Source organism: Daldinia loculata (assembly GCF_022478755.1).
Source record: "Daldinia loculata strain CBS 113971 unplaced genomic scaffold F4817scaffold_1, whole genome shotgun sequence".
Lineage (NCBI taxonomy): Eukaryota > Fungi > Ascomycota > Sordariomycetes > Xylariales > Hypoxylaceae > Daldinia > Daldinia loculata.
Window position 1 is genome coordinate 912,722 of NW_026054855.1, and position 25,599 is coordinate 938,320.

General features: G+C 46.9%; 9 protein-coding genes across 9 annotated transcripts; 4 read left to right on the forward strand and 5 right to left on the reverse strand.

Moving 5' to 3' along the window:
• The first annotated feature begins 172 nt into the window (after window positions 1-172).
• On the forward strand, window positions 173-1,189 carry F4817DRAFT_322646 (acyl-CoA N-acyltransferase). The gene is made up of 2 exons (XM_049301427.1): window positions 173-769; window positions 830-1,189. Exons 1-2 carry the CDS (start codon window positions 319-321, stop codon window positions 1,081-1,083), a joined length of 705 nt encoding a protein of 234 aa, XP_049163983.1. The 5' UTR covers window positions 173-318; the 3' UTR covers window positions 1,084-1,189.
• Window positions 1,190-1,555: 366 nt separating this feature from the next.
• On the reverse strand, window positions 1,556-3,639 carry F4817DRAFT_322647 (P-loop containing nucleoside triphosphate hydrolase protein). The gene has a single exon (XM_049301428.1). It carries the CDS (start codon window positions 3,483-3,485, stop codon window positions 1,818-1,820), a length of 1,668 nt encoding a protein of 555 aa, XP_049163984.1. The 5' UTR covers window positions 3,486-3,639; the 3' UTR covers window positions 1,556-1,817.
• Window positions 3,640-3,815: 176 nt separating this feature from the next.
• On the reverse strand, window positions 3,816-5,763 carry F4817DRAFT_9107 (NUC189-domain-containing protein). Its single transcript, XM_049308048.1, has 2 exons — window positions 5,629-5,763; window positions 3,816-5,457 (listed from the first exon to the last, which is right to left on the reverse strand). Exon 2 carries the CDS (start codon window positions 5,396-5,398, stop codon window positions 4,223-4,225), a length of 1,176 nt encoding a protein of 391 aa, XP_049163985.1. The 5' UTR covers window positions 5,399-5,457; window positions 5,629-5,763; the 3' UTR covers window positions 3,816-4,222.
• Window positions 5,764-8,594: 2,831 nt separating this feature from the next.
• On the forward strand, window positions 8,595-11,529 carry F4817DRAFT_311133 (uncharacterized protein; the record flags this gene model as incomplete). Its single annotated transcript, XM_049299958.1, has 3 exons — window positions 8,595-8,701; window positions 8,756-11,072; window positions 11,170-11,529. The coding sequence occupies 3 exons, from the start codon at window positions 8,595-8,597 to the stop codon at window positions 11,527-11,529; spliced, it is 2,784 nt and encodes a 927-aa protein (XP_049163986.1).
• A 773-nt stretch (window positions 11,530-12,302) lies between these two features.
• On the reverse strand, window positions 12,303-13,413 carry F4817DRAFT_322665 (uncharacterized protein). Its single transcript, XM_049301429.1, has 2 exons — window positions 12,803-13,413; window positions 12,303-12,639 (listed from the first exon to the last, which is right to left on the reverse strand). Exons 1-2 carry the CDS (start codon window positions 13,241-13,243, stop codon window positions 12,535-12,537), a joined length of 546 nt encoding a protein of 181 aa, XP_049163987.1. The 5' UTR covers window positions 13,244-13,413; the 3' UTR covers window positions 12,303-12,534.
• Window positions 13,414-14,056: 643 nt separating this feature from the next.
• On the reverse strand, window positions 14,057-16,461 carry F4817DRAFT_311135 (putative C6 transcription factor; the record flags this gene model as incomplete). Its single annotated transcript, XM_049299959.1, has 4 exons — window positions 14,057-14,143; window positions 14,198-15,802; window positions 15,859-16,336; window positions 16,424-16,461. The coding sequence occupies 4 exons, from the start codon at window positions 16,459-16,461 to the stop codon at window positions 14,057-14,059; spliced, it is 2,208 nt and encodes a 735-aa protein (XP_049163988.1).
• A 288-nt stretch (window positions 16,462-16,749) lies between these two features.
• F4817DRAFT_322669 (MFS general substrate transporter) lies at window positions 16,750-18,436 on the forward strand. The gene is made up of 2 exons (XM_049301430.1): window positions 16,750-17,252; window positions 17,319-18,436. Exons 1-2 carry the CDS (start codon window positions 16,932-16,934, stop codon window positions 18,276-18,278), a joined length of 1,281 nt encoding a protein of 426 aa, XP_049163989.1. The 5' UTR covers window positions 16,750-16,931; the 3' UTR covers window positions 18,279-18,436.
• A 557-nt stretch (window positions 18,437-18,993) lies between these two features.
• On the forward strand, window positions 18,994-20,494 carry F4817DRAFT_311137 (uncharacterized protein; the record flags this gene model as incomplete). The annotated part of the gene is made up of 2 exons (XM_049299960.1): window positions 18,994-19,242; window positions 19,337-20,494. 2 exons carry the CDS (start codon window positions 18,994-18,996, stop codon window positions 20,492-20,494), a joined length of 1,407 nt encoding a protein of 468 aa, XP_049163990.1.
• Window positions 20,495-22,508: 2,014 nt separating this feature from the next.
• Window positions 22,509-23,986, reverse strand: F4817DRAFT_355617 (uncharacterized protein; the record flags this gene model as incomplete). Its single annotated transcript, XM_049305678.1, has 7 exons — window positions 22,509-22,540; window positions 22,613-23,004; window positions 23,145-23,148; window positions 23,236-23,398; window positions 23,452-23,532; window positions 23,585-23,828; window positions 23,889-23,986. 7 exons carry the CDS (start codon window positions 23,984-23,986, stop codon window positions 22,509-22,511), a joined length of 1,014 nt encoding a protein of 337 aa, XP_049163991.1.
• Between the last annotated feature and the right edge of the window lie 1,613 nt (window positions 23,987-25,599).

Here is a 25,599-nt window from a genome sequence, read left to right on the forward strand (position 1 = left end):
TCCGGCATCACAGGGGGCCCTAAACACTTACCATAGCTCCGTAGATGTGTCCAATTGAATGAGTGATACAACGTACCATCTTCCTAATAAGGTAGTCCAATAGTCCTTGCTAATATATAAACGTCGCGCCCTTACGTAAAACAGGAAATGCCGACTAGAACCGATTTCTCTTCTCTATTTAAGTCGCTGCCTAAACTCGATTGGACCTATCGTAATCCAGGGGAAACCATTATTTGGGAACTACTGTCTACGTAACAATCCTATCATTATATTTCGACTATAAGAATCCCAATTTTACCTTTATAACATCACGCAATTATGACAGCCTGGAAAATCGAGCGCTGCACAGTGGCCGACGCCGCGGCACTGGCTCGTAATAACATGAGCGCCTTCTGGGAGGACCCAAATTGGAATTTGATATGGCCGAAGGAAACCACACGGGAATTTCTGATTGAAAATGCTACAAAACGGTATCCGCGCACCCTCGTAACCGACCGCGAGAAAAAGCGTCACGAGAAAGCCGTGGACCCGGTTACTGGAGAACTCGTTGGATACGCGCGCTGGATCTTGCCATCCTCCCATCTCACCACGAAAGATGGTAGTCCGGAGTGGGCCGAGGCGCAGGTCCCGGATGTCAGCGACGAGGAAAGGACCCGGTTCGAAGAGCTAGCTAAATCGGCGCGGTGGAATGCAAAAAAGGAAGTAGATGGCATGGACGACAAGAACGACGAGGTGATGGACCGTCTCCTGGCGGAGGCGACTTATATCCGTGAGTCAAAACCGCCAGGCTAATCTGCTATGCCAGACTGTCTCTCTAACCCATGCTTAGAGCTCGAATATTTAGCTGTCCACCCTGACAATAAAGGCAAGGGGATAGCCAGCGCACTCGTTGAGAGCGGTATCAGACACGCCGAGAAAATCGGTGTCCCCTTATTTACGATGTCCTACAAGGCTGGCCGGGGCGTCTATGCGCGACTTGGCTTCAAAGAAGTCGAAAGGGTGATCCAGGATGCCACGAAATATGGTGGGAAAGGAGAATATGGCGCTTATTTCATGATTTACGACGTCCCCAAGAAGGCATAAACAAGAGTAAAGGTTCGGGTAACTAGTGAAACGACTTGTACGAAAATAATGAGGAATGACGGAATTGCTCCCTAGATTGCTACATAACAGGTATATTAGTTCCAGAATGGTTCAGATATTTTCTACCTACTTGTTCTTGACTTTGATCATGCGCGAATAGTTCCGTGTAATAGCTATATCATGATTATAAAGACTTCCCAAAATAAGCCCTGGAGGCATTGAGCAACTGGGACTCTATTGTCTACCTCTGGAGAGTCAGATCAAGCTTCATAGAGCTCCGGAACCTACCTACCTACCTACCTCCTATATATGGAATTGCCGAATCTGGACATCTCCATGGCATTCTGGCCAATCACAGCCAAGCTTTTCCTTGGCGGGTAGTTTTGGCGCAAGACATATCTTGACCTTGAGAACGCATTACCTGCTATAGCGATTTATATCTGTAGAAGAAGAGAAACAAAGACAGAAGCTGCGCAGCGCGGAATTATTTGTTTTCATTATTTTGTTTAATGGGTATCTGCAAATGTCTAAATACATCCTGATTCGACCACGCTGTAGTTACATGGGTGGATATCCTATCACCGCTATCCTCGTATCGCTCTTTATAGCATTTTGCTTGTCCTCGTTCCCTCGATTTTGATATCTACCTATATATCCCTTTATAAACAAGTTGACCGCACCTGGTCTTGAAGCGCAAGAACAGGAGTTGTATAATTCGTTTTATACTCTGGAAATCAAGAGTCTTCCATAATTAGGTCTGGATCGATCTCGGTACCCAAATCTCGGTCTTCCAAGAACGTACGCCCAAGGAGCGTATCAGGAAGATAGTCTTGCTTCACTTTGCCGTCTTTGTAGTTGGGATTGTATTTATATTCCCTTCCGTATCCAAGCTCCCGCATCAGCCTCGTCGGCGCGTTTCGTAGATGAATCGGCACTGGTAAAGACGCCACTCCCGGTTCTTTGAGAGCCGCAAAGGCATTATTCAATCCTCTATAGGCGCGTGTGCTCTTGGGCGCGAGCGAGAGCGCTACGGCGCAATGGGCTAGAGGGATGCGAGCTTCCGGCATGCCGATCTGCTGTGTTGCAGTGTATGTCGAGGTTGCTAGGCTAAGGAGTGAGTTATCTGCTAGCCCAACGTCCTCAGATGCGATCACGACCATTCGCCGCGCGATGAATAATGGATCCTCTCCCGACTGGAGCATGCGGGCCAGATAGTACAATGCGGCATCTGGGTCGGAACCGCGGACGGATTTGTGGAACGCGGAGATTGTATCGTAATGTTGATCGCCTGCTCGATCGTATACCAGCGTCTTGGTAAGTGACTCTTTAATTATTTCCTTTGTCATGCCGTCCCTATTCGCTAGAGACATGGCTAATTCCAGTAGGTTGAGTGCTGTCCGCGCGTCACCATCGGCAAAGTTGGCAAGATAGCTCATAAGTTCCTCGTCAAGAAAAGGAGAGGGGGATGATGAAGTAGCCGAAACCTCGGCCTGTAATGCTCGTGATAAGACGAGTTGGATGTCTGTCGTCGTTAGCTTCTGTAATGTGAAAGTTCGACATCTCGAGAGTAGTGCGTTGACGACTTTAAAGCTTGGATTCTCCGTTGTTGCGCCGATGAGTGTTATCGTTCCCGCTTCAACAGGCTTAAGAAATACGTCCTGCTGCGATTTGGAGAAGCGGTGTATCTCGTCGCAGAATATTATCGTCTTTCTTCCGGTCAAGGCCAACTCGTTCGCCGCATCGTTAAATATCTTTTTGCATTCCGCTACGCCAGAGCTTGTGGCGTTCATCTCAACGAAACGGGAGCCAACCATGTTTGCTATGCAGCGCGCAATCGTAGTTTTGCCTGTGCCAGATGCGCCCCATAATATCATGGATGGTACTCGGTCGGATTCTATTAATGATCGTAAAACACCGTGTGGCCCGACAAGATCTTGTCCAAAGACTTCATCGAGGTTCTGTGGCCGCATGCGCTCAGCGAGAGGGGCCGCTCTATTCGTCTTGGTCCTTTTCAGCACCCGACCGGTCTCAATGCGTGCTACATCCTCCGTCCTGGCGCCTGCATCTTGCATAGGCGAATCTTCTCCGGGACCTTCATCGAAGGAACGCTTAATACCGCCGTTCGTTTTCGCTCCGCCGAGTGTTCCGCTAACACCGTTAGCTGAGGGTGTAGTCGCTTTGATGGGTGTCGACTGCCGTTTGGCGGAAGGGGTATGGAAGAAGCTGGACGCCGGTCGCTTCTGCGACGATGACATGGCGCCATTTGTTTGGGTAGCCGAAGGTATCTGAGACGAGGACGAGGACGTCGAGGCGTCAATAAGGAAAGTCTGGCATCCTGAATCGATATGATCGTTGATCTTGGCGGATTGGACTTGCTTGCTACAAATTGGGCATTCTACCATTATGGAGTCGAGTGTTGTACGGGAAAAGAAGCGAGATGATTCGAGAAATGCATTAATGATTTCAAAAACCAAGATATCATAATCCAAGCAGGTCAATCCAAGAAGCTTGACGCGAAATAATTCGGGGTTTGGAGACGACGCGATTAGATGAATAAGAGTCGAAAGCTGGTAGATTAGATAGACATCTGAGAATTTATCGATAGGGGTCCATCATCCAATTAGCTGACAACCTTTCAAGCTTACGGGATACCTACATAGGTACATAGGTATGTACATAGTAGATACATACATGTATGTAAGAAATGTTTTGGTGGGTAACTGACCCTGCAAGTAGATTTATGTACTTATGTATTTAGGTACCTATATGTACCTATCGATGTATGTATGTAGGTAGAGACTCGGAAATTGGACATAAGCAACTGTAAAAGCTATCCAAGGTATCGGCCATGGGGTTTTAAAAGTACCTAAGGCGACAACCAACCTGTTAATAGAATCGTATTTCTACATTATACAGACAATATTATCATACGTGCTTAAATTCCTAAAGAGAAGCCGAGCAACCTTGAAGTTGGCTAGGCTTGGCTACCTAGGCTTAACCATACCACGGATGTTCAATATCTCTTACGGGATACGCAATACTATCGTAAATACCGGATATGGTAGGTGGTTTAGAGAGTAACGGGTATCGTTTAGACTGAATCGAAATTGTCTGTTTAACATTTCCTGGCGAGAACCTTTCATCTTACTCTCGTCCTCGAACGTTTTGCCGGTCGTTGAGGTTCAGCTACTTCAGCTTCGCTATCTTCCTCATCTGATTCGACATCTTCGTGGTTGACATCGTTCTCATCCAAATCTTCCTGGCCTTCCAAGTTGTCTTCGTCCTCTTCATCCTCACTCGATTCTTCATCGTCTTCTGAGTCGCCGTCAACCACTCCGTTTGTGACAGGTAATCCATCGTCGTCATCTAAGTCCATAGCCCCATTAACCATATCTGCGTCACTTTCTTCGCCTTCCACATAGACGACAGCCTCTTCTTCATCACTTTCATCGACTTCTCTGTTTTGTTGTGCGATCCGACGGAACTCCATTTGCGCTTCTAGTAGATCAAGCTTGCCCTTTAAAACTAAAAGAGAATTAAGGCCCCTTGATCGCTCCTCTAATACTCGGTGTAACTCGCTTAGCTTCTTGGCCAACCCCGGCTGAGTTGCCAATGCGCCTCCATGTACAATTAGCGTCCATTGAACCCAGGTCATTAGGCTACCAGCTCGTCCCGGACGTCTATGCATTCGAGTCGCAAGCTTCGTAAGCAATGTTCCTGCGAGGGTGGAGTCTAATCTTTGAATGGTTTGTCGGACTGTGTTGAGATCGCTGACGTGAAGACAAGACTCTAGGAGATCTGCATCATCAGTGCGAAGTGCTTGTGATAAAACGGTTCCTAAAGATGAGAGGCTAGGAGGAGCTAAAGACCGCCCTGGAGCAGCGACGGCGTTGGATTGGGTAGAAATTGCGTTCGGAACTTCAATAGTATCATGCGCGCGGGCAAGTTCGCCAAACGTGGGTTGAGCAGGTTCTTGATCAGACTCGCCATCTGTTGGCAAGTTTGGGGAGGGCATGTCGATATCAACGTCCTCAGTATTTTGCGCCTTCTTTGGTACGGATTGATCTTGAGACAGCTTGGTCTCCGGTTTAGTTTCGTTGTCTTCTTGTTCCTCATCTGTAAATTCGTATTCGCTGCTGCCCGAGTCGCTTGAAATCTCAATTACTTTCTCGCCTGTAATCCCACCATCTTTTGAAATATCGGGAACCGAGACAGCTGTCTCGGACTCATTAATTGTAGTTTTGAGGGGCTTCTTTGCGCTCTGCTTAACGACCGGGTGAGCAATCTTGCTCGGTGGTTTTCGTTTGGTTGACATTTTGCCCTGGAGATAAATGGAGTGATTATAGAGGTTTTGTGAAGAGAGAGATTGAGAAACTAGGATTTATTCAAATTAGGACTTGATGACACCCTCTTGAGGTCGGAGAGGGCAAGCGCAAAAGTATTAAAAATTTCTTGTACTTTGCACGCGAATACATATAGATATTTAGGTAGTGAGGTGAAAGGTACTTCACGTTATTTTTTTCCCTTGATAAGGAATTGGCTTACTATGATAGGTGTTTGGTATTTCCGCGACCGAGACATGCACGGATCATCCAGGTACCCAGGCTAGCCTTGAAACTTCGCTGCCAAATGGTCAATAATTTGCCAGCTGGCAGGAAAAGATCTAATGGTACTCGGTAGGTGTAACTGTGCGCCTCAATTCAAAAACCCATTAAGCCCTGCCAACTTTTCCGACTGGATGGAGCCTAAAAAGCTACACAATTTCTCCTTTACTATGCGACTTTTCTGTTCAAACTAACCTGTGCAACTTCGAAATGTCGCAATTTTCGAGTACTCTAAACTCTACAGATTAAGCAACTACCTCGGTCGAGTCTATGATGCGGCGCAGAGCTTCAAAACATCTCTTGAAGACAAAATGTGTCCCTTCGAGGCGGACAAAGAAAATCTTTGGCAACGACATTCTCACATCAGTTTTCCCGGATCATGTGATGCTAAAGCAGAATATTGTTGACGAATCAACAATGAAGCTGTGTTTACAGTTGCACGCCCGGGGCTAATCTAGCATCGAAATAAAGAGCACGCACTGGTGTCTTCTATCATTTCGGACGAGCAAGGATTTCTGAGCCCTACGCGTCATGATTGGGCAGTGGCCAGAAGGTCATCATTGCGCTCCAAATCTGATTGGCTCTCCTATCGGGTACCTAGGTAGCCCGCCAAACAATACTTCTCTCGTCAAATCTTCGAGCACCCGGGTCTTGCCTGTCCGTTCACTCAGCAAAAATTTATCACATCCTCCAACATGATCATAATGAGTCGCAACTCAATGCTTCCCTTCCGGCTTCCCAGGAAACGAGAAATAAGTATAAGGCAGTGCCGGACAATCAAGGCCTAGACCCGAGTTCCTCCGTCAATCCAGAAATGCCAGGTAACCATTTCCCACCATTCATCCACAGTACCTACGTGTACCTGCGTACATTAGGTACACACAATGCAGTATCAAGATGGGTACTTGATCAATCTTGGGAGTGTGCACCCTTGTTCACTGTATCAAAGCGCCCCACATTTTGATATCTGAACCACATGATTTGCCATTTGATGCTTTGATACAGGCACGGCAGGCGTTGTCTTCGATATAATCCTTGTCGTAATTCCCCAGTAATGGCGAACCGTGATTTCGCAGCCCGGGAAAGCGCGTTCTACAAATAGGAAAGTGGCCCCAAACCAGAAATTTTCGCGACGAAGAAAAAAAGAGACCTCTGATTCCTGAGATTTTTTTTACAACCCTTCCTCCTATTTTTCCATTTCTGCCCAACCCCAACCCCCCCCTCTCTAATATTCCGAGCACCGACACCGCCTCGCATCTTGAGAAACTGATCTCATTCCTCACCACTGCACGCGCACCACGCGACAGAAAGTACCGAGGTACCTTTTCCCTCCCATTCTGTCTTTCCTTATTTTCCCCCGTGCGCTCTGCTCGTCGATTCGTTGTTTAATATTTTAAGTTTTTATTCATTCCCAATCCTTCCCCCAAAACGGTAGTATCGAGTAACTATCGCGGCCACTATCGCGACCACTACCGCTTTGACCACCTGCGCACCTACTGCCGTCGCGAGTTCCGTTTTTTATCAGCTCTTCGTGAACCTCGTCGTCGTTAATTATCAACGGTACTAGGTTATCGCCGTATTACTATTATTTGTTTGGTCTGATTCAGTTCAACGTACCAAACAAATCTCTACTACTTTTTTATTCCTGCGACCAGCGCGCATTGCGCCCCATCTTGCCAGTATTCGTCTAGTAGTGCAGGAGTGACTCTCATTCATCGTCGCTTTACTACTCTATCATCTGATCGTAATCACTACGTGGGTTACTCGTTCCTCTCTTGTCTTGCCCATCGCCATCCTTTTATCCGGGACTCGACACGAGCTGGCGCGTCCTTGATTATTTCAAAGTTGAAGGTAAGTTTATCAAAGATTCCTTGTTCTGCCTATCCCTTATGTTACGTTTTACACTGCACCGCTTTCCTCATCCCTACTATCATTTGCATGGTATTCGCCAAGGTTGCAACATCACCCTGCATTTGAACTGTACACAGCAAACTCATCTCGTTTACCCCGGCGCCTCAAGTCAACGTTTGTCAACTCCTCTACCAGTCTTGGATCCAGAGGAGTCGAAGAGCGCGCTCCTGGACCTTTAATAGAAATCCTCTCAGTGCTTAGGAAAGAGTCACTGTTAATATCATTGGCTGGTGGCGCGCTCTGACCATATTGATCACTTGCGCGTCCATAATTTAGTTGGTTTCACAGCCTAACACCGATGAGAAGATGTGCAGATTTGGATAAGTCTCGATATAAGGCGTATCGTCCCGATAACACTTCATCCTTGCACCCAGACATCCCCCAATCTTTCCCAGCCCCGTTTTCATTGGCCAGCCACCTTGCGACTGGCTCTCCCACATACATAACTGTTGCATGTCGCAAGGCCGCGTAGCGCATCGCGGCGCAGAGCAAACATACATCACGATATCGTCAATTTTCCCTGGCGCTCAAAATTAATATCACTTCTATTATTTTCTTTTACCCTCATTTTTGCTTATCCCTTGCATTTGAAATTACTGCCTTGCACTTGCCTATTATTACGCACAATCGTCGTTTCTAATCACCTTCGTCACTAACTAGAAGCCACAGTCGTAACTACCCAGAAACCTTTTCGCCCGCAAAACTAAAAGGCAAGTTCATTCCGGCTTTTCCGCTACTTAGGTAGTCGCAATCGCATCACTTTAACCTCTCGGTTGATACCCGTTTTATGGCAGAATCGCAATATTGCTTGCATCCTTGTTTACCATTTCTCAAGCCGCATCGTACAAGCCGTGTCTAAATATTCATATCTGACCATGAGTTTTTATTAGACCCAATTCTTAGGTTCATGCGAGAGATTCGGGTATCTAGCTTCATAATATCGACGTCACCTTAAACCAGTTCCATTTCGACTCCTCGGGTTGCTGGATGGCAATTATGGCGACCGAGCAACCTCAAACCTTACCGGTGGATAAAGAGGTCGCTAGTTCTGCACCAGATGAGGAAATCGCGATCAATGACTCGGATGCGGGAGTAGTTAATGGGTGAGTACAATTATGCGCTCATTATATCGAGATGCTAAATTGTGCTTTAAACAGGCGTTCTCAATCTGGTCAAGACGAGCCTAAGTCTGATGACAAACCTGCTGTTAATGGCAATGCCGAATCGGCAGACTCGGCAACTACCAGCGCAGATAAGTCGCTGAATGAAAAGGCCTTTGCTACAAACAGCAGTCTTTCCCAACAAACGCCAATTGAATCACACCCTGACCCTCCGTCCACCGATGACACCGATATGCCCGATGTTAATGGCGCGTCGGCCGTGAAGGACTCATCTTCAGCAGCAGAAGCCGATGCAGAAGCCGTCCCTAATTCAACATCCGAGAATATTGACAAGGCGGAGGAGAGTTCTGCGACTCGAGATTCGGTACCGAACGAAGAAGTATCCGAGAAACCTGCAGATTCAATGGATGTAGATATCTCAGAACAGCATATCGACGAAGAACCGAACACCAAACCCGCAACTAGCACAGAAGACAAGTCTTCCAATAATACACCGGCGCCTACGTCATCTCAGGATTTAAGTCAGCCATCGGCAAGTCTTGCCAAATTGGATATCAAGGGTACCCAACCTGACACTACTGCCTCTCAGCCCGACACACCTATGAACGACCAGCCTATGTCCGCAGTCAAAGTCTCCCGAGAGCGTGACGAAGATGCCGACGATGAGCGAGCGGCGAAGCGTGCCAGAACAGAAGAAGATCCGAGTGATCCTACGGCTGACTCGTTAATTGTCGCAAGTGGGCCCCCTCCCGCATCACAGCCAAAAAAGAGTGTTGATCGAGACCAAGATAGCCAAGCCATCACCCCTTTCCAGAATAGGCAGATAAGGCAAGTCTTGGCCGGTGTCAAGAAGACCAAAAACGGCCTTAATTTTAGACAGCCCGTAGAACGATTGTGGCCAATTTTATGGGATGACTACAAGTCCAAAATAGAGAATCCAGTGGATATTTCTCTGTTTGAGGCAAAGCTCCGCGAAGACAAGTACGCTAATTATGGCGCATTGAAGGCCGATATCCAGCTATTGTACGAGAATTCTCTCACGTTCAATGGCGAAAATAATCCCATTACCCTAGCCGCAGGTGTAGTAAGAGATCAGATACTCGGACGCCTACCAGATATTTCCAAATTGGAAGAACCTGCCAAATTTGAGAAGGGCAAGAGTCATGCAACCCGACATCCAGAACCTCGTGCAGCGACCCAGCCTCGGCGACAATCGCAATCACAGCCGTCACGTCCATCTGCTGCGAGTCCCAAGCCGAAATCGACCCCTACACAGGCCGTACAAGCTGCGCAGCCAGCATCTGCTTTGTCTTCAGCGCCAGCCTTTGCGATTCCCCCGAATGGCATCCCCCAAATTCGTCGCGATTCTACACGAGAAGATAGTGACAGACCCAAACGTCCGATACATCCTCCAAAGAACCGCGATCTTGACTATGGTTCAGCCAGCCGCAAGAAGCTAGAACCCGAGCAGCGTTTCTTTGAAGTCGTTTTGGACGAGATCAAGAAGGGGAAGCATTACTCGTTGAACCAGTGGTTTCTCACACCAGTGGACCCTGTAGCTTTGAATATCCCGACGTACTTTAGCATCGTTAAGAAACCAATGGACCTTACCACCATGACACAGAAAAACTACGACGGCGACTACAAGACGGTGAAGGATCTAGAGAAGGACATGAGACTGATCGTCCACAATTCCGAGCTCTTCAATGGTCAGCACCACGATGTGACCATGCTTGCAAGACGCTTAGAGGAGCTGTTCAAGTCCGAAATCTCGAAACGAGATCAGTGGATGAAGCGTCACTATCCTCCGGAGTTGCCGTCTGCGACAAATGTATCTGCACGTAGCCCGGAGAGAAGCGCTCACGACTCTGAAGACGAGAGCGAAGCAGACGGTGAGGATGAACAAAACAGCGAAGCGGTTCGTAACCTCCAGGCTCGCTTAGATGAGGAGCAAGACAAGTTGAACACTCTTCTTGGATCAAAGAAGCCGGACCTTACTATGATTGAGATTCAGCAGTCGATGGTTTCGATGCTCCAACGAAAACTGGTAGAGGAGAGAACTAAGTTCCATAATGAGGAAAAGAAACCGAAGCCAAAGAAGAAGAGCACCAAGAGCAAGCCAAAGTCTGCGGGTAGTGGTTTGGCTACCACAGGTCACAAAAAGGGAGCGTCTGGAAATGTCAATACCACCAAAAAGACGCCTAGCAATCATACTAGTCATAAAAAGGCGGCCCCCAAGAGCCGGCCAGTTGGTGCGCTAGAGAAGGCAGTTATCGCAGAGGGAATTAATGAGCTTGACGGTACTACCTTGACAAAGGCCGTTGACATAATCAAGAAGGATACTGGTCAGAATGTAAGTGTCTGGATCTCTACTCATCTTTGCCCTTTTACATATTATGTTGGCGGCTGTTTTGCTTTGTTTGTGATATCAGCACTGACAATTATTGTAGGAGAATGATGACGGTGAGATGGAACTAGACATAGATGCCTTGTCCGACGAAGCCCTCCGAAGACTCTACGACCTGATCAACAGGACCAATTCAAACATTCGCACTGCACTTGAGAAGAAGCCAGAATTTAGCCGCCCAATCGAGGTGGAACCCAAATCGAAGCCCAGTGCGCCGCCTCCTAAAGCCAAGAAGAATAAGCCGATGAACAAACATGAGCAGGAACGTAAGATTGAGCAACTCCGTGAGCTTAAAGCTCAACTTCAGCGCCACGGTAGTGGAAGTCAAGAACCTCTCCCTGGTGAAGTTGACAGTAGACCCATGGAGTCAAGCGAGGAGGAAAGCGACTCGGAAGAGGAATAGAAGGATGAATACTCCAACTATTCAAGACACGTTAGCCTCCACATATTCTCGGGAGTATGACTAACGTCTTGTGATCCTTGAGTAGCTTGGCTTGCTTGCTTTGCTCGGTGACCCTGAGCCTGTTACTGAGAGGGGGTATACCCGATAGTAGCAGAGTTTTTAAGAGAGAAAATTTGTAATGTAAGATTATAATTCCCTCTGAACCCTAACCCATTTTGGAGGTTCTGCCGCCGGATTTGAGCATTATTGCCAGGCTGGCTGGGTTGGTCGTAGTTGAGTTAACGTTGAGTTGACGTTGAGTTGAGGTGGAATAAGACGTATGCACTGAGGAGCCCGGTTAGCTACAAGTTACTGTAACTATTGCCGTTGCACTATGCTAAGAGAATCAGAACTCAATAAATTGAGGGCACGACAAAACCTGGTAATGCTAAATTGCTATGTGACTTTTAACCTCTTTCCGTAAGCCTACCCGAGTTTGTCTAAGGCCTTGTAATGGTTTATCCTAATTCTTGCCCAATGGTGAGTAACGACAAGTGTAAATGTTAATATTGATCCTGCGTAATCACCAGGCAATCAATCGAAGCAATCACTGTTTTGGGGTTACACTTTGATTAGAAAAACTGCTGGTAGATAGTACTTTATTAGAAGTGCTTCTAATGTAGTAACTTTTCTAGTTACAAATAGGTATCGAAATGCGATATGTATATTATCATATGGTGCGTTTACTGTTTTCTGCAGTATATATCCGTGGAGATAAATACATTTGAATTTACTCTCATACTAAAACGCGGCGCTCGAAGGCCGAAAAGATGCGAAACTACCTAGTTCCAGTGCTTTCGCTCCAATCCATACGCAGAAGTCATCACGAGGTAGGCCTAAAAGACATAGACACAACCTCAGTATTCCGCAAGACACTCTTAAGCCTAGATGGTAGACACTAGCAACTAGACGGACTAGGAACGTCCTTTGCTCTAGATGTCTTCTTATATAACCCCAACAACTCCTTCACTGCATGTACCTGATGTTGCACTGAGCCATGAACCCGGCAGTCTGGAAGCAGTACCAGTTGGCGGCGTTGCCGAGGACAGCGCCAACGAAGCACCTCTTGCACTGTAACATGGAGTCAGTAATCACTTCTTCTGGTAGGGTGTAGATGTGTCTCAGGACAGGGCAGTAACTCTCGTGCTTACGACTAGGAAGTATTGCCTACAGAGACAAGCCGAAAGGGGAAGGAAAGGGGAAGGGGAGAAGATAAACTCTCAATGCCACTTACAGCGTTATAGCAATCGCCCGGGTTTTTCCACCAGAGACCCCAAGCCGTAAAGTAGCGCTGGGTATGATTGCACAGGGTCCAGTCCGGCACCCAGTCGCCTCCTTGGACCATATTATCGAAGCATTCCATCAGGGGCTTCTGCTCCGCCTCTGTCAGGTTCGTCCCGGGCGAGAGGTCTCTCCTACAGTAACTGTTATGGTCAATAGGATCATTCGGCGGCCACCCGCGTCGATCGACAGAGGGAAACTCATAGAGGGTAGGGCCATGGGGAATATCGCCCGAGACTGCATACCCTGTAAGCGATACAAACTCTCCGTACCCTGCATATGCGCTGTCTGCCGAGTCGCTTATGTCTAAGGTGCTGCCTAGGGGCTGTACGGGAGTTGAGACGCCGCCGACGGCGAATAATAGGGCTGTCGCGAGTGCTGCTGAGACGCGCATGGTGTGTGTGAGATGGTGGGAGGAACAAGACGCCTGTTCTCGTTCGCTCTTGGAATCTAGAGGAATTGTAGGTAAATACCAAGGTAAAGCGATGTTGAGGTAGATATATGATGAGGCGACGTGGCGTAGTGAATAAAACCGAGATCTTATGGTCGAGGGAACCTTCTCCTTCCCCCGTGGACTATTTGTATAAGGCGTCACAGAGCCCCCAACAATTTATTAAAGTTATGTATTAATGACGCTCAATCATATAGTACCAAAGTCTACCGAAAGTACGTGTGATAGTCCGAGCTGTTGATTCTATAGTTCGATAGTATACCGAGAGGTCACCTTTATTGCCCCTTGGTTCTCTGCCTAATCAAAGCTGAACTTAATATCGCTTCGACATCTCCAACAACCCATCTTGCATCAAGAAAAAGCCTAGGCTAAGGCTATTATTATTATTATAATATGAATATCTCTCATGGCCAGTGGCTGCTATCCGTCCGGTCTTCGAGTGCTTTGATCTAATAAAAGTTAGTTAAAGTTTGACTAGGGCATAGCTCTGACCTATTTCCCTTACGCATGCAGTTATTTTGGCTCGTAGACTTAGTAACGGGCCATGGCGGTGACGGGCGTACTCGAACTCTCTTTAAACATTATAGAAGATGCGTTAGTACCGATAACACTGGATAGATCTCGAGTCGATGAGTCAAACGTACCGTGAATGTTGGTGCTTACCTAGGAATCAACGCTGCAACACTGCGCATGCGAATATAATTTGTGGACAGAAGCCATTACTTTCGCTTGCGGTCATAAACAGTGAACAACCTTTCAATTAAATGACAGTCCCTGGTAGTTTTCATCGAAGCCCCAATTTATAAGTTCCGTCTCCCCAAAATCGAACAGGGCGTCTGACATCTAACAGAGGCGTTTAGTGGCGAAAATAGATACGGTAGGCGGTTCTTTACTCACAGTCAAATCCCAACCTTCTACCATTTGAGACGGCGTAGTTTGCTCAGGTGCTCCAGCGGAACCCTCGGTTTTTCTGCTAGAAAGCATTTCTTCAAGCAATGGGAAGCACATTTCTTCGGCTTTCTCCCCTTCCTTGACTACAAATCTCGAAAGCTCCTCTTTTTCAAGGCCTTGCATGAGCCCCTCGATCTGTGCTGCGTGGAGGCTTGCGAGAAAGTAGCCTTTAACGCTGGTCTCGCCAGCCTCAATGCACTTCCAGGCCCAGGTTTTTGCCTCGCTAACAACAGACAAAAGGTCTTGCCGTACCAGTCCGGGTCCCAAAGTTTCTTCCTCTCGTAGTTGACCCATAAGCTCTGACGCTATGAGGACGCTCGCCTGCAGGGGGCTGATCCGGAAAAATCCCGAAGCACAGACTGCGAGTCGAGCTAAGTAGTGCTGATTTGGTACAACTGTGCCATGACATGATTGAGAGGTTGGGGTAAGTGGCGAAGGAAATACGCCACGCCAAATCTTGAGCGAAGTTTCGACCACTACTTTTCTAGAAAACGCATAGGCAGCCTCATCCATTGCGGGGACGAAGAACGGAATATGGAGGGATAAGCAGTAGCGGTTCATCAGGAGGCTCACTACATCCATCGCGAATTCCGAGGGCTGCGATCCTGTGGTTGACTTGTATCCTTGAAGAGTTCGAAGTACGGCCTTGTAGGATGCCCTTAATTCTGCATCTAATTGCAGTGTCTCCTTGTATGTACCGGAAGAACCGTGGTTGTTTAAGAACTTCACGATAGCGAGGCGAGCTGGAAATATCTTCCGAAGGATTATAGCTATAGATGTTTGAGTGAAATGGCTCTCTGGTTTTGGTGGAGGATCCTCGACCGCGAGTTGCTCGTCATCGAAGTTTCTGGGGGGCTCGGTGTTAAACATGTCCATAGAGATAAACGGTGGACCCCCTGAAATCAAACTCAACTGCAGAGATATTTCCAGTATCGTATTCCATAACCTCCTGCGCATCTCTGCGGTGAAAGTCGATACCTTGGGGAGGCGTGTAGGGTCTTTATGCAACCCCATGTACACTGCAATCCTGACGAGCGTACCAGCCGAGATCCATACTAAATCCGGGCCAACGTCGACGAATTCTCGAGCTAGTAAAAGAAGAATATTGTTCTGCAAAAACTGAAGGTTCAGTCTATGCTTGAATCCGGGCTCGGAAATCCAAGTTTGGGCTTCGTAAACCCATTGCATAGCGGATGTTCGCAAAGTGAATTTCTCATCGTAAGTGGTAGCTCCGATTGCTAATACTAACTTCAACTGAACTAGGAACGCCGTATTAGGTTCAGCTTGTGATGTCCAGTGAGCTTCATAGTCTCTTTTGAAACTGGGGATGTGAAGTATTCGATATATAGTCTCAGTTGTCCGAAAATAATGGTCGACAAGCTCGTCGGCAATGTCTTTCGGGGGCAGATCCGTTTTTAATGGCGAAGGCCAATGTGGGGTCCGCTGTGCTTTAATAGTTCTTGCTAGAGACTTAGATTTTACCATAAGAGTAGTGATCTTACATGTGTCTTCATGCACATGAGGTTCGATCAAGTCTAATATATCTCGCACCTAACTATTGTCAAACCCCTTATTGATCAAACAGTGTAAGCAACACGAAAACATACCAAGGCCATTCCAGTAATCCAATGGCTCTGGCCGAACATTCGGCTCTTATGCGTAACACTACGGGAGATATTCTGGGGCTGGCCAGCCAAGGGTTCTTCATGATGAACATAGAACGTGCCGCCAATACGCGATGAGATGGCCTCTATATTAGAACCCGGGGTCTGGATAGGGGACTGGGAAGTCCCATTTGATTGCGATAACCGTTCTTCAAGCTCTTTAATCTTGTTTTTTAAAAACTCAATATCTTGGGAGGATTGGTAACCGGCGGCTGTTGATGCAGTTGTTGTACTAGCTACCCTAGGAGATGACTTAGATGTGAGACTCGGTGCCGCTACCGCTGCGATGGGTGAGATTGAGCTGTGAAGCTCAGTCGCCTGCTGAGGCTGAGAAAAAAGATTCTCATAGATGCAATTTGCATTTTTGGAGCGCACACAATTACTGCATGGGCTCTCTCGATTACACCGGATCTTGCGTCTTCTACAGAGAACACATGAGCTGTACGCGATGAGGCGTCGCGTCGTTGTCAGCGCCAAGTCCTAGCTCGGGGCTTGTAAGTGAACATACATTGGTGGCCGTCTCCGCCGGCGTTCGGTCTCGGCCATAATAACCACTATAGAATCCCGGGGTATTCCTTTTCGATCAGTATGAAAAATATGAAGGTGAATAAGTTTATTATGAGTAAGGTGATCTTAGTTTAGTCCATTTACTCAAGCGTATCGTTTCATCTTCAACTCTTATCGGTCTACGAATTTGCCGACTCCGATCTCCGACACCGATTTCATGTCGCCTTTATTTTATCCCCGATGGAACCATAAACGGTTTATCGACAGTCTGGAGTATACCTAAACGACGGCTCGCCATCAGGTAGAATTAGAACAGAAAATTGTGAAGTCCTAAATTAATAAATTGTATTTATATATGATGAATCCCGCCGCATTTCTGGCTCGTGAATAGGATATTTCGTTTTCCACAGCAGCACAATTGAAGCTAACAAAGTCTCGCGGACCGCTAGAACCCCTTTATCGTTCAGTCCGAGACATATTACTATGTATCGACACGAACTATTACAAAAATGTCTACTTCAAAGATAGAAAGCCGGGAAAAGGATCCGATCGCTTCCGTAGAGCTCGTACAAGAGAATGCGACCTCCAAACTTCCCGAAGCCCCTGATGGAGGGCTTCGAGCATGGCTCGTCACAGCCGGAGCTGCCTGTGTTTTCTTCTCGGCTATGGGCTTCTCTAATGCATTCGGGGTCTTTGAGGAGTACTATTTGTCACATCAGCTAAATGGACAATCGCCGGATAAAGTGGCATGGATTGGATCTCTGGCTACAGCTCTCCAGTTCCTATCGGGAAACATCGGCGGACCGTTATTTGATCGATTTGGTGCATGGGTTCGTATCTCTTCATATCTCTTCAACTTCCAAAGATATGAACAAGCCTACTAATATCTTACCCAGGTGCTCCGACCAGCTATGGTCCTATATGTTTTTTCCATCATGATGACGAGCTTGTGCAAAGAATATTGGCAATTCATGCTTGCTCAGGGTGTTCTAATGGGTACTGTTATGGGATTCCTTCAATTGCCGGCTATGGCAGCATTGTCTCAATTCTTTAATAAGAAACGAGCAGCGGCCTTAGGGATAGCAATTGCTGGATCATCTCTCGGCGGAGTCATTTTTCCTATTGCCTTGTCTAAGATGCTAAACGGAACTTCTCTCGGATTTGGCTGGTCAGTACGAATCATTGGGTTCGTCACTATTCCTCTACTTGGGTTTGCATGTGTGGCTATTACATCTCGTCTGCCGCCTAGGACAACTACTTTCTTCGTCTGGCAGGCCTTTAAAGAAACGAGATTTATTCTCTTAACAATTGCGCTATTCTTCATGCTTCTCGGGACATTCGTACCACTATTTTACATCCCGACGTACGCCGTCTCGAGAGGTATGGATCCAACACTCGCGTCTTACCTTCTCGCGATCATAAATGCCGCTTCCACGTTTGGTCGTGTTATTCCGGGTATACTGGCTGACAAATTCGGACGACTAAATATGTTCGCATTTGGGGCAATTATAACCAGTATTGTTATATTCTGCTGGAACAAAACAGAATCAACCGCAGCGTTGGTGGTATACTCTATCGCCATCGGATTTAGCACCGGAACCGTCATTTCAGGGGCATCGGCAGCGTTTACGGAAGTCCCCAAAGACCCCCGAGACATAGGCACGTACCTAGGTATGGGTATGAGCCTTGGCTCTATCGCGGCCTTGATAGGTCCCCCAGTAAATGGAGTATTCATTAGTAAATATGGAGGATACTCTGAAGTATCTATATTTAGTGGCGTAATGGTCTTGGTGGGCGGCGTTATAGCCCTTGCAACCAAAGCTACAACACCTAAAGGTCTCCTGGGAAGAATATGACACTTAAATACTTGACACCTTATCGCGGGTTAATTTTCCTTGTTCATTCTTCCAGACATATTTATTAATCGCTACTCTTGGATAATTTAGTCAGGCAACTGATAGGTTTAGATCTTTCAAGGTTTTACTAATGTCTTAATACAAAGCTAGTGCCCGGCACCGTATCTTGAAAAGATTTGCCCCCCTTCTTAACTTAGGCCTTGTACCGATTTTGAAACTGCCGGAGGGTAAAACGACACGTAGTACGCCCTACGACATAGATTAGGTACTGATACTCGTTTAAGTCAAGTTAATTGCAATAAACTTAGTTCCATGAGTGTAGCGGAGGTTATTATTCTTCATTCTTTCTGGAAATAAATTCGACCTTCCTGCACAGCCATCCTCTATCATAGCCATCGTAGTTCTGGAATTATCTAACGATACCTTGTATTATAATCCAATTTTTTATGAACGGCCTATCCTATCATACATACTTCTATCTGTATTATACTACGCATACCAAGCACTGCTTATTTTGATAAGTCTTGAACCCGTTACGAAAACGATCGATCGATCGACACTGCCTGCTAGGGGATAGCCAATTATATACTACCTGATCAAAGCGAGTTGAGACGCAGGCACAGCAATGAAGTACATACTAGAAAAGCCATATGTTACGGATAACATATTTGAATTGTTAAAATTGAAGGCCATAGTAACTATAGGGACGACAAAAATGCTCCGTGGCGGCTCGAGACTTTTCCCGCAGATGGCCGTTGGGGTTACTCTACTACTCTTTGGGTCGTATTTGTGGTCATCACATCTTGCCAGCCATGCTTTAAACTCCGACTACGCTAGGGTCCTAAAATGGAAGGGAGATGAGCCCGAAGAAAGAAACTTCGGCGGAGGACTGAGAATAGTTGTTTTTGGAGGAGGTGATATTGCTACTCCAAGTCGAGCATCATGGCAACTAGGCGGACCCAATGTAGCGTGGACGGATATTCTTTGCCTTCAGGCAAGTTTAGAATCAAGAAATCAGTTCACTTTGATAACGATTATGCTAACTATTCGTTTTGTAGCTGAATTGCAACGCCTACCTCTCTTTCATGCCACTCACTGACGACGATGGCGGATCTATCGTATCAAATTCATTATTCGAAGCTGCGCTGGCTCGCACATTATCAGCGGATAACAACACACTCTCCGGACTTGATTACTCCTGGTTGTCCCATAATTATCCGGTCCCATACCATCAAGACTTACTCAGTCAAGTAGACAATTTCCTCGCTGGTCCTCGACCCCAGTACCCGCCTCGAGACACCTTATGGATCTTTAATATTGGATTTTGGGACATATGGTACTTAGCAGCATTGCCGCGCAAACTTGCTACGCATATTATCGAGACTCAGGCACAACAAGTTTTCTCGTACATGGAACTTCTTTATGAGGAAGCACACAAGAACGACTCAGTTGCCTTCTCAAATACTTACATAGATACCGTTAAGACTACTCCGACTCGACCCCCGTTTCGCGTATTTATACCAAGACTGTTCGATATCTCCCTAACCCCGGGGTTTGTCGGTGCCCGCCCTGCACCCCCGCCACCTCATACTAAGGCTGAGCAGATGCGGAATGCAGCGTTCTTGGCCGGCCACTGGGACAAGGTGTTTCAGGATATGCTACACGAATGGGAGGGCCTTCCAGATAAGGAGGAAGTTGGGGACGAGGACGACTTGTCCGAGATCAAGGATGCCGATCTCTTACTTAGCAGGAGAGCTTTAAAGGCAAAAGCCCCCTCGGTACCATCCGCGCGCCGCGAAGCTATTACTTATGACATATCCGGCTACCTCCGAGAACTCATTGTCGAGCGCCAACTACGGAGCGCCGGAATCGTGGATCATAATGGGCTTGGCTCGGCGGCCGTGGCTAATGGGTATTCTGAGATATGGGAGCCATGCATTAAGCGAGACAACCTCTCTGGGGACAGAAATGAAACCACCAAGGATAGTACTAATGACGGAGGGAGTGTGTGTGGTTCACCTAACGAGTATCTGTTCTGGACCGATTTTACAGTGAGCCGACGGGCTGTCTTCGAGATGGGTAGGCGTGCTGCTGATTTACTGAAACGTCATGTGCAAACGGATGTGGAGTGGTCCAAGAAGGCCGAGCAACCTCTGTCATCTTTGCGTAAGGATTCTAAGGGAACACCCTTGAAAGATGAAGTTTTTGAGGCGTGATGAATTGCTGATGTAGCTATATGGAAACCGGGGGAAATTTGTGTGCGGTACTTCTGTATTTAATTATTTGCTTTCATTCCAGGCCGTCATAAGTTACTTGGTTACCCTCCCTGATGCATGTATGTAGCGTAATATCATCTATAATAACTCGTAGTTCTGACAACCTGAGTGTATACTGCTAGAAAGGGGTTAGGTGATGATAGAGGCAAGTTATAATTCAGGGGTAAATGAATGTGGGGAAGGACGGAAGACCGATTGGAGTCGCTTCTAGGTAAGTACTTTGTACCCCAAGAGATCGGAACCCCACCCTGACAAGTACGGTACCGGATCATTGAAGGTCCGATGGTGGGGCTACGATCATGAAATCTCCTGAATCCCAGCCCAATTAGATCTTCCTTAACTTCTCTCTACAGCTGCCCCTGCCCCTTGTTGTCAACCACTATCCCATGCTTTTACCAGCTTGATTTTCTCTTCACTAATGATCCCTTTCAATCATTCACAATAGCCTCAACTAATATTAACGAAGATGCCTCTGGCTCCTCCTGCAGAGGGCATCTTCCCTACTATAGAAGACTGCGAGAGGGCAGTGCAAAACCATGCTGCGAAAGAAGGCTACGCTATCGTCATGCATGCAAAAGCCAAGTCCAAGCGTACTGGCAAGTATATCAGATACTTGATTCGATGTGATAAGTCAGGAAGTTTCCAGTCCAAGGCCACTATCGGACTTAAAAAAACTACAACAAAGAAAACCAACTGCCCTTTCTCTTGTCATATTAATGTTCGCGAAGATGGTTGCTACTTCGCTGTTAGTGTCCCTGAACATAATCATCCTCCATCTAGCGACCCGAGTGAGCACGTCCAACACCGGAAACTCACTGAAGACCAACGCCGCTTTATAGAAGCTGGTGCTATTGAGAAGAAGACCGTCAGGGCTATCCATGAGGAACTTCTTAGAGCCTTTCCCGAATGCCTTGCCAAGCTCGAGGATATCGGAAATCACGTTCAAGCCTGGAAGAAGAAGGCAAAAGAGAACGCTACCGGCGTACAAGCTCTTCTGATCAGCCTTCAAGAGAGGGAGGATATCTGGAGTTTCCCCCTCGAAAGAAGCGGCAGCTTGGAGGGCATGTTTTGGGCCCCGAAGTGGTCTCAAAGCCACTGGCAGCGTCATCCGGATATTCTCATTATCGAGACGAAGCACATGGTTAACCAGTCTGTTCTTCCTGTAATTGAAATGAACAGCGTCCTGGCTGTCAACTCCCACCTTGGTGCCGGATATGCGATTCTCCCGGACAAGACTGACCCTACCCTTCTGTGGCTTATGCAAGCCGTGGATAAACTTCGCCTCCGTCTCAAGATACCAAAGCCACAGGTCCTCAACATTACAGATTTTAAAACCGCCGAGAGGAATGTCCTAGCTGAAGTCCGCGTGGGACGGAATTTGCGGATTGTTTGCGGAAGACTTCTTGACTGGGGAGGAGAGGAACCCGCCCAGATTCCTGGCAGCCAGGATGATATGAACGTTGAAGAGAGCTTCGTGGATGTTATGCCGGAATGATCGTTTTGTCAGATTCCCTTTGTTACAAACTAGAGTATACGACGGTTGTTATAACGACAATCATCTGTACGCAGGGGTCAGATTTGGTATTAATCGGTAAAATGACGGATGACTAGGTTTAGGTAGTCATGCCCGTGGCGTTATCCTGAAGGTTACGGTCTATCATGACTATGGTAAAAATTTATAAGCTGTGTAAGTCAGGGTGGGGAATGATGATTATGGAAACGAAACTTATGTATGAATTACGTAATATTTATCTCGTTCTCACTTTTTATATTTCTATTAGTTTCGAAAGGAATTACTGATGAGTTCAAAAAGAATAGTCTATTTCGAGGAAAGATCTATTTACTAGCTAAAATAGGCCTCTAATGGGTACCCAAGCCGTCTTGAACCCTGACCGACAGATCCAACTTCGGATCCAGGAGGTATCTATAATGATCATAGCTAGAAATAAGTATCTTACATCGCCGCGCTCGGGAGCTCGGTGAGCCCTGAAAGAAGGAACACGAGGTTAGTAATCACTAGAATTTGGAATGTGTGGATAGGGGTATTCTGGCACTTACATCCGTCAACTTCCTCCTTGATGGTCTGCGGCTTCTTGCAGGCGGTGGCCTGGGCCGGGGTCTGGGTCTTGAGCTGTGAGCACTGGTCGTTAGAGCAGCGGGCGTCGAGGGCGCGCTGCAAGGAATCCCCCTTCCAGCCGAACATGTAATCACCGTGCCAGCCGTAGCCGGTCGAGTCGTTCATGCTGTAGACAAAGGGCTGGGAACCGTCCTCGGGCCAGATCGAGGGGTCGTTGAATTCCCGCGTGTCCCACATCACCTCGTACATGACCTGAGGGATTTTTACGGGGTGTGTGGAAGGGCACGCGCTGGACATCTCGAAACTGCCGCTCGAGGGGTATGCTACGTGGCTCTTGTGGTCTGGGCTGTCGAGGTTCTTGCCGTCCCAGCAACTAGAGATATTGGAATTAGTTGTTGGCTTCTAACTTATTTGAGGGCCGAAGAGAAAGATATAGGTGTGTGTAAGGAGAGAGCTTATGGTGGGCTAGTACTTACGTCGGGAAAGTAATGGTCGCACGGATACCTCCATCACATCCCTATTATAAGTTAGTAATAATTCCTCATTTAGTTTGGCGATATCATAATCCCGGAACTCTATAAGAAAAAAGGGGAAACTTAAGGACCACATGCCTTGTTCGGGAGTGCGGAAGTATCCATCTGGCTGTCGGCGCAAGGGGCACCTCCGAAAGGAGTCTGGTCGACGTTGGTGTAGCAGCGGTGGCATAGCTGCTTCTGCTGGCCTTGAGAGGTTCGTAACATAGCTTCACCGACGAGCATACGGAAACCCTATGTTTTGGTTAGGCGATATACGAATAATATGATATATTTTTTTAACGTACCGGCTTGAAGGCTGTGACCTTGGTCTGGCCGTCATATGGCGGAATGTAGTAAACAGTCATACCCTCCTCGCCTTGCAGGCCCTATGATATAAAGGTTAGACAAGTTCACTGCTGGCCGTATTAATACACTTACAAGGTTAACCATTTGCTTCACTCGCTTGTAGGTACCGTTGCGGGCCTTAAAGTACAAGTTCGCGGTCCAGTAGTTAGAGAAGTCTTCGCTGAACGAGCAGGTTGTGCAGGTCGATTCGGATGGGAGATCGTAGTCGATAGGGGCCATTGTAGCGTTGAATGAGTCTCCACCAACGATCTGGTGAATATGGGGAGACAGGATAAGGCCTGGAGATACAAGGGGGTCTACTCGCTCAACGACCAGTCTGTATTAAGTCTTAGAATTTTCTTTCCCGGTCTCATGTTTTATGTCGGCAAGGACTTACTTAGAGCACTGGAAACGCATCATAGCAGCTTGAGCATACTGAGCAGAAACCTGCAGCGGGTTTGCCGCAGCAGCTAAGAAGAGAGTCTTCCACTGCATGTTGACAAAAGAGTACCTAAGCAGCTGGGTGTGATCTACACGAGGTAAGGTTGTGCTGAGCTGTAGATCAGAAGGAACATCGAGAAGGGAACAGGGCAGGGAACGACAAAAAGGTTATATATCTAATAACCTGCTGGCCAAGCTGGGAAACGTTCATTTTTGATATCGTCGTGGCATGGCCACCGGGTAAAGTTGCTTGCTGTTTGGATAAAATGCTCTTCCCCGGTCTCTATACAACTGCCGAAGAGAAATGTCAAAATAAAATTTGGCCGAGGGATCAATTAACTCCGAGTGGTCGTAAAGCTCCCAAGATAGTTTTGTTGTTGGCTAGGAATAAAACTGTATTGCATTGGGCGCGGGTTGTGCGGCGTCCTACTCCAGATATTCTATATTAGGATACATAGGGGGCCCAAGGTTGACCTAGTATAGTATAGTGATACCCCTGTCCGTCTTGCTCTCGGAGAACGGGAAGAGATGATCGACGGTGAGAATAATCTGGAATTCGCATGTGTAATGACCAGGGGGGAGATTTTCTACTATCGGTTCTTTGTGTGGAGACGAAGAGGCTTCTGATCAGGTAAGGGGGTAGCTGGTGTAGAAGACGGCGTAGATATAGGGACAATGAGTTATGGAATCCCATTGTCTTTGAACCGGTCTTATTCTGCCTTTGATTCGATGCACCTAGAAGAATAGCAAAATTGAATAACCTTACGGCTTCTGGTCGAGGCTTGTTATCCTCGTCCATCCGGATACTAGACAATGAGGCCCCTATGGCCGAAATTGTAGCTCCCACAATGTAGACATGGAGGGCGGACGCAAGGCGACGGGGCTTGGCTGTATGACTATTCAGAGAACAAAAACTGTCTAGAAAACCACGCGGGAAAACGTAGGGGTCGGAGCGTTCATCGTAATAGAGCAGGAGACAGAGCTAAACACAATCAATTGCGTGCAAATTCGGGTAAATTTGAACGAATGTCACAAGGCGTGGACAGAAAGACAAGCTGGGATGACTGCAGATTGAAGATGTAAGAGTAAATACAAGAGTTTAACATCGAGGTAAACATGTAAGTACATTGGGTATGTTAGGTATTTTCTTCTACTTAAAGAACGTGGCTTCTATCAGGGATAAAGGAGCCGCTCAATATAGGCAAGAGGATAGGACTTTATTTTCATACTGTAAATTAGATTTGTTATAAGTTATGGGATACACTTGTCTTGGCAATTTCTAGAGGTATTTCTCCTTTTAAGTGAAAGCACTCTATTACTAAGTTAGTTGCATTGCAATTTTACAGGATTACACCTACAAGGTGCCTTATTCCATTTTGGATAATATTTCAACTTTTTCAATAACTCAAGTTACTACTTTTCAGCTCGCTCGTTATTTAATATTATCAAGAAGCATCCCTGGGAGCATAAGATGTCCCATTCACCAAGCTCGGCCTACTATAGCCACTCTGAATGACTGCATCGACTTCAAGCGCCAGGTCTTTGGTTGTGGCACCGGAAACGTCTTGAGACCACAGCGTTAGCGCCAAGTAGTTTAGCCCATCGTAGTTGAGTATACCCTCTGGAAGCATAAATCGGGTTTGAGGGCCAAGGTTGTTAACTAGAAG

Coding starts and splice junctions, on each gene's coding strand:
- F4817DRAFT_322647 (XM_049301428.1), bottom strand. CDS start 3,485: ATGGTAGAATGCCCAATTTGTAGCAAGCAAGTCCAATCCGCCAAGATC.
- F4817DRAFT_322646 (XM_049301427.1), top strand. CDS start 319: ATGACAGCCTGGAAAATCGAGCGCTGCACAGTGGCCGACGCCGCGGCA. Junction 770..829: donor GGCGGAGGCGACTTATATCC/GTGAGTCAAAAC, acceptor ACCCATGCTTAG/AGCTCGAATATTTAGCTGTC.
- F4817DRAFT_322665 (XM_049301429.1), bottom strand. CDS start 13,243: ATGCGCGTCTCAGCAGCACTCGCGACAGCCCTATTATTCGCCGTCGGC. Junction 12,640..12,802: donor CGGGCGATTGCTATAACGCT/GTAAGTGGCATT, acceptor TCCATGTTACAG/TGCAAGAGGTGCTTCGTTGG.
- F4817DRAFT_322669 (XM_049301430.1), top strand. CDS start 16,932: ATGTCTACTTCAAAGATAGAAAGCCGGGAAAAGGATCCGATCGCTTCC. Junction 17,253..17,318: donor TTGATCGATTTGGTGCATGG/GTTCGTATCTCT, acceptor TATCTTACCCAG/GTGCTCCGACCAGCTATGGT.
- F4817DRAFT_9107 (XM_049308048.1), bottom strand. CDS start 5,398: ATGTCAACCAAACGAAAACCACCGAGCAAGATTGCTCACCCGGTCGTT.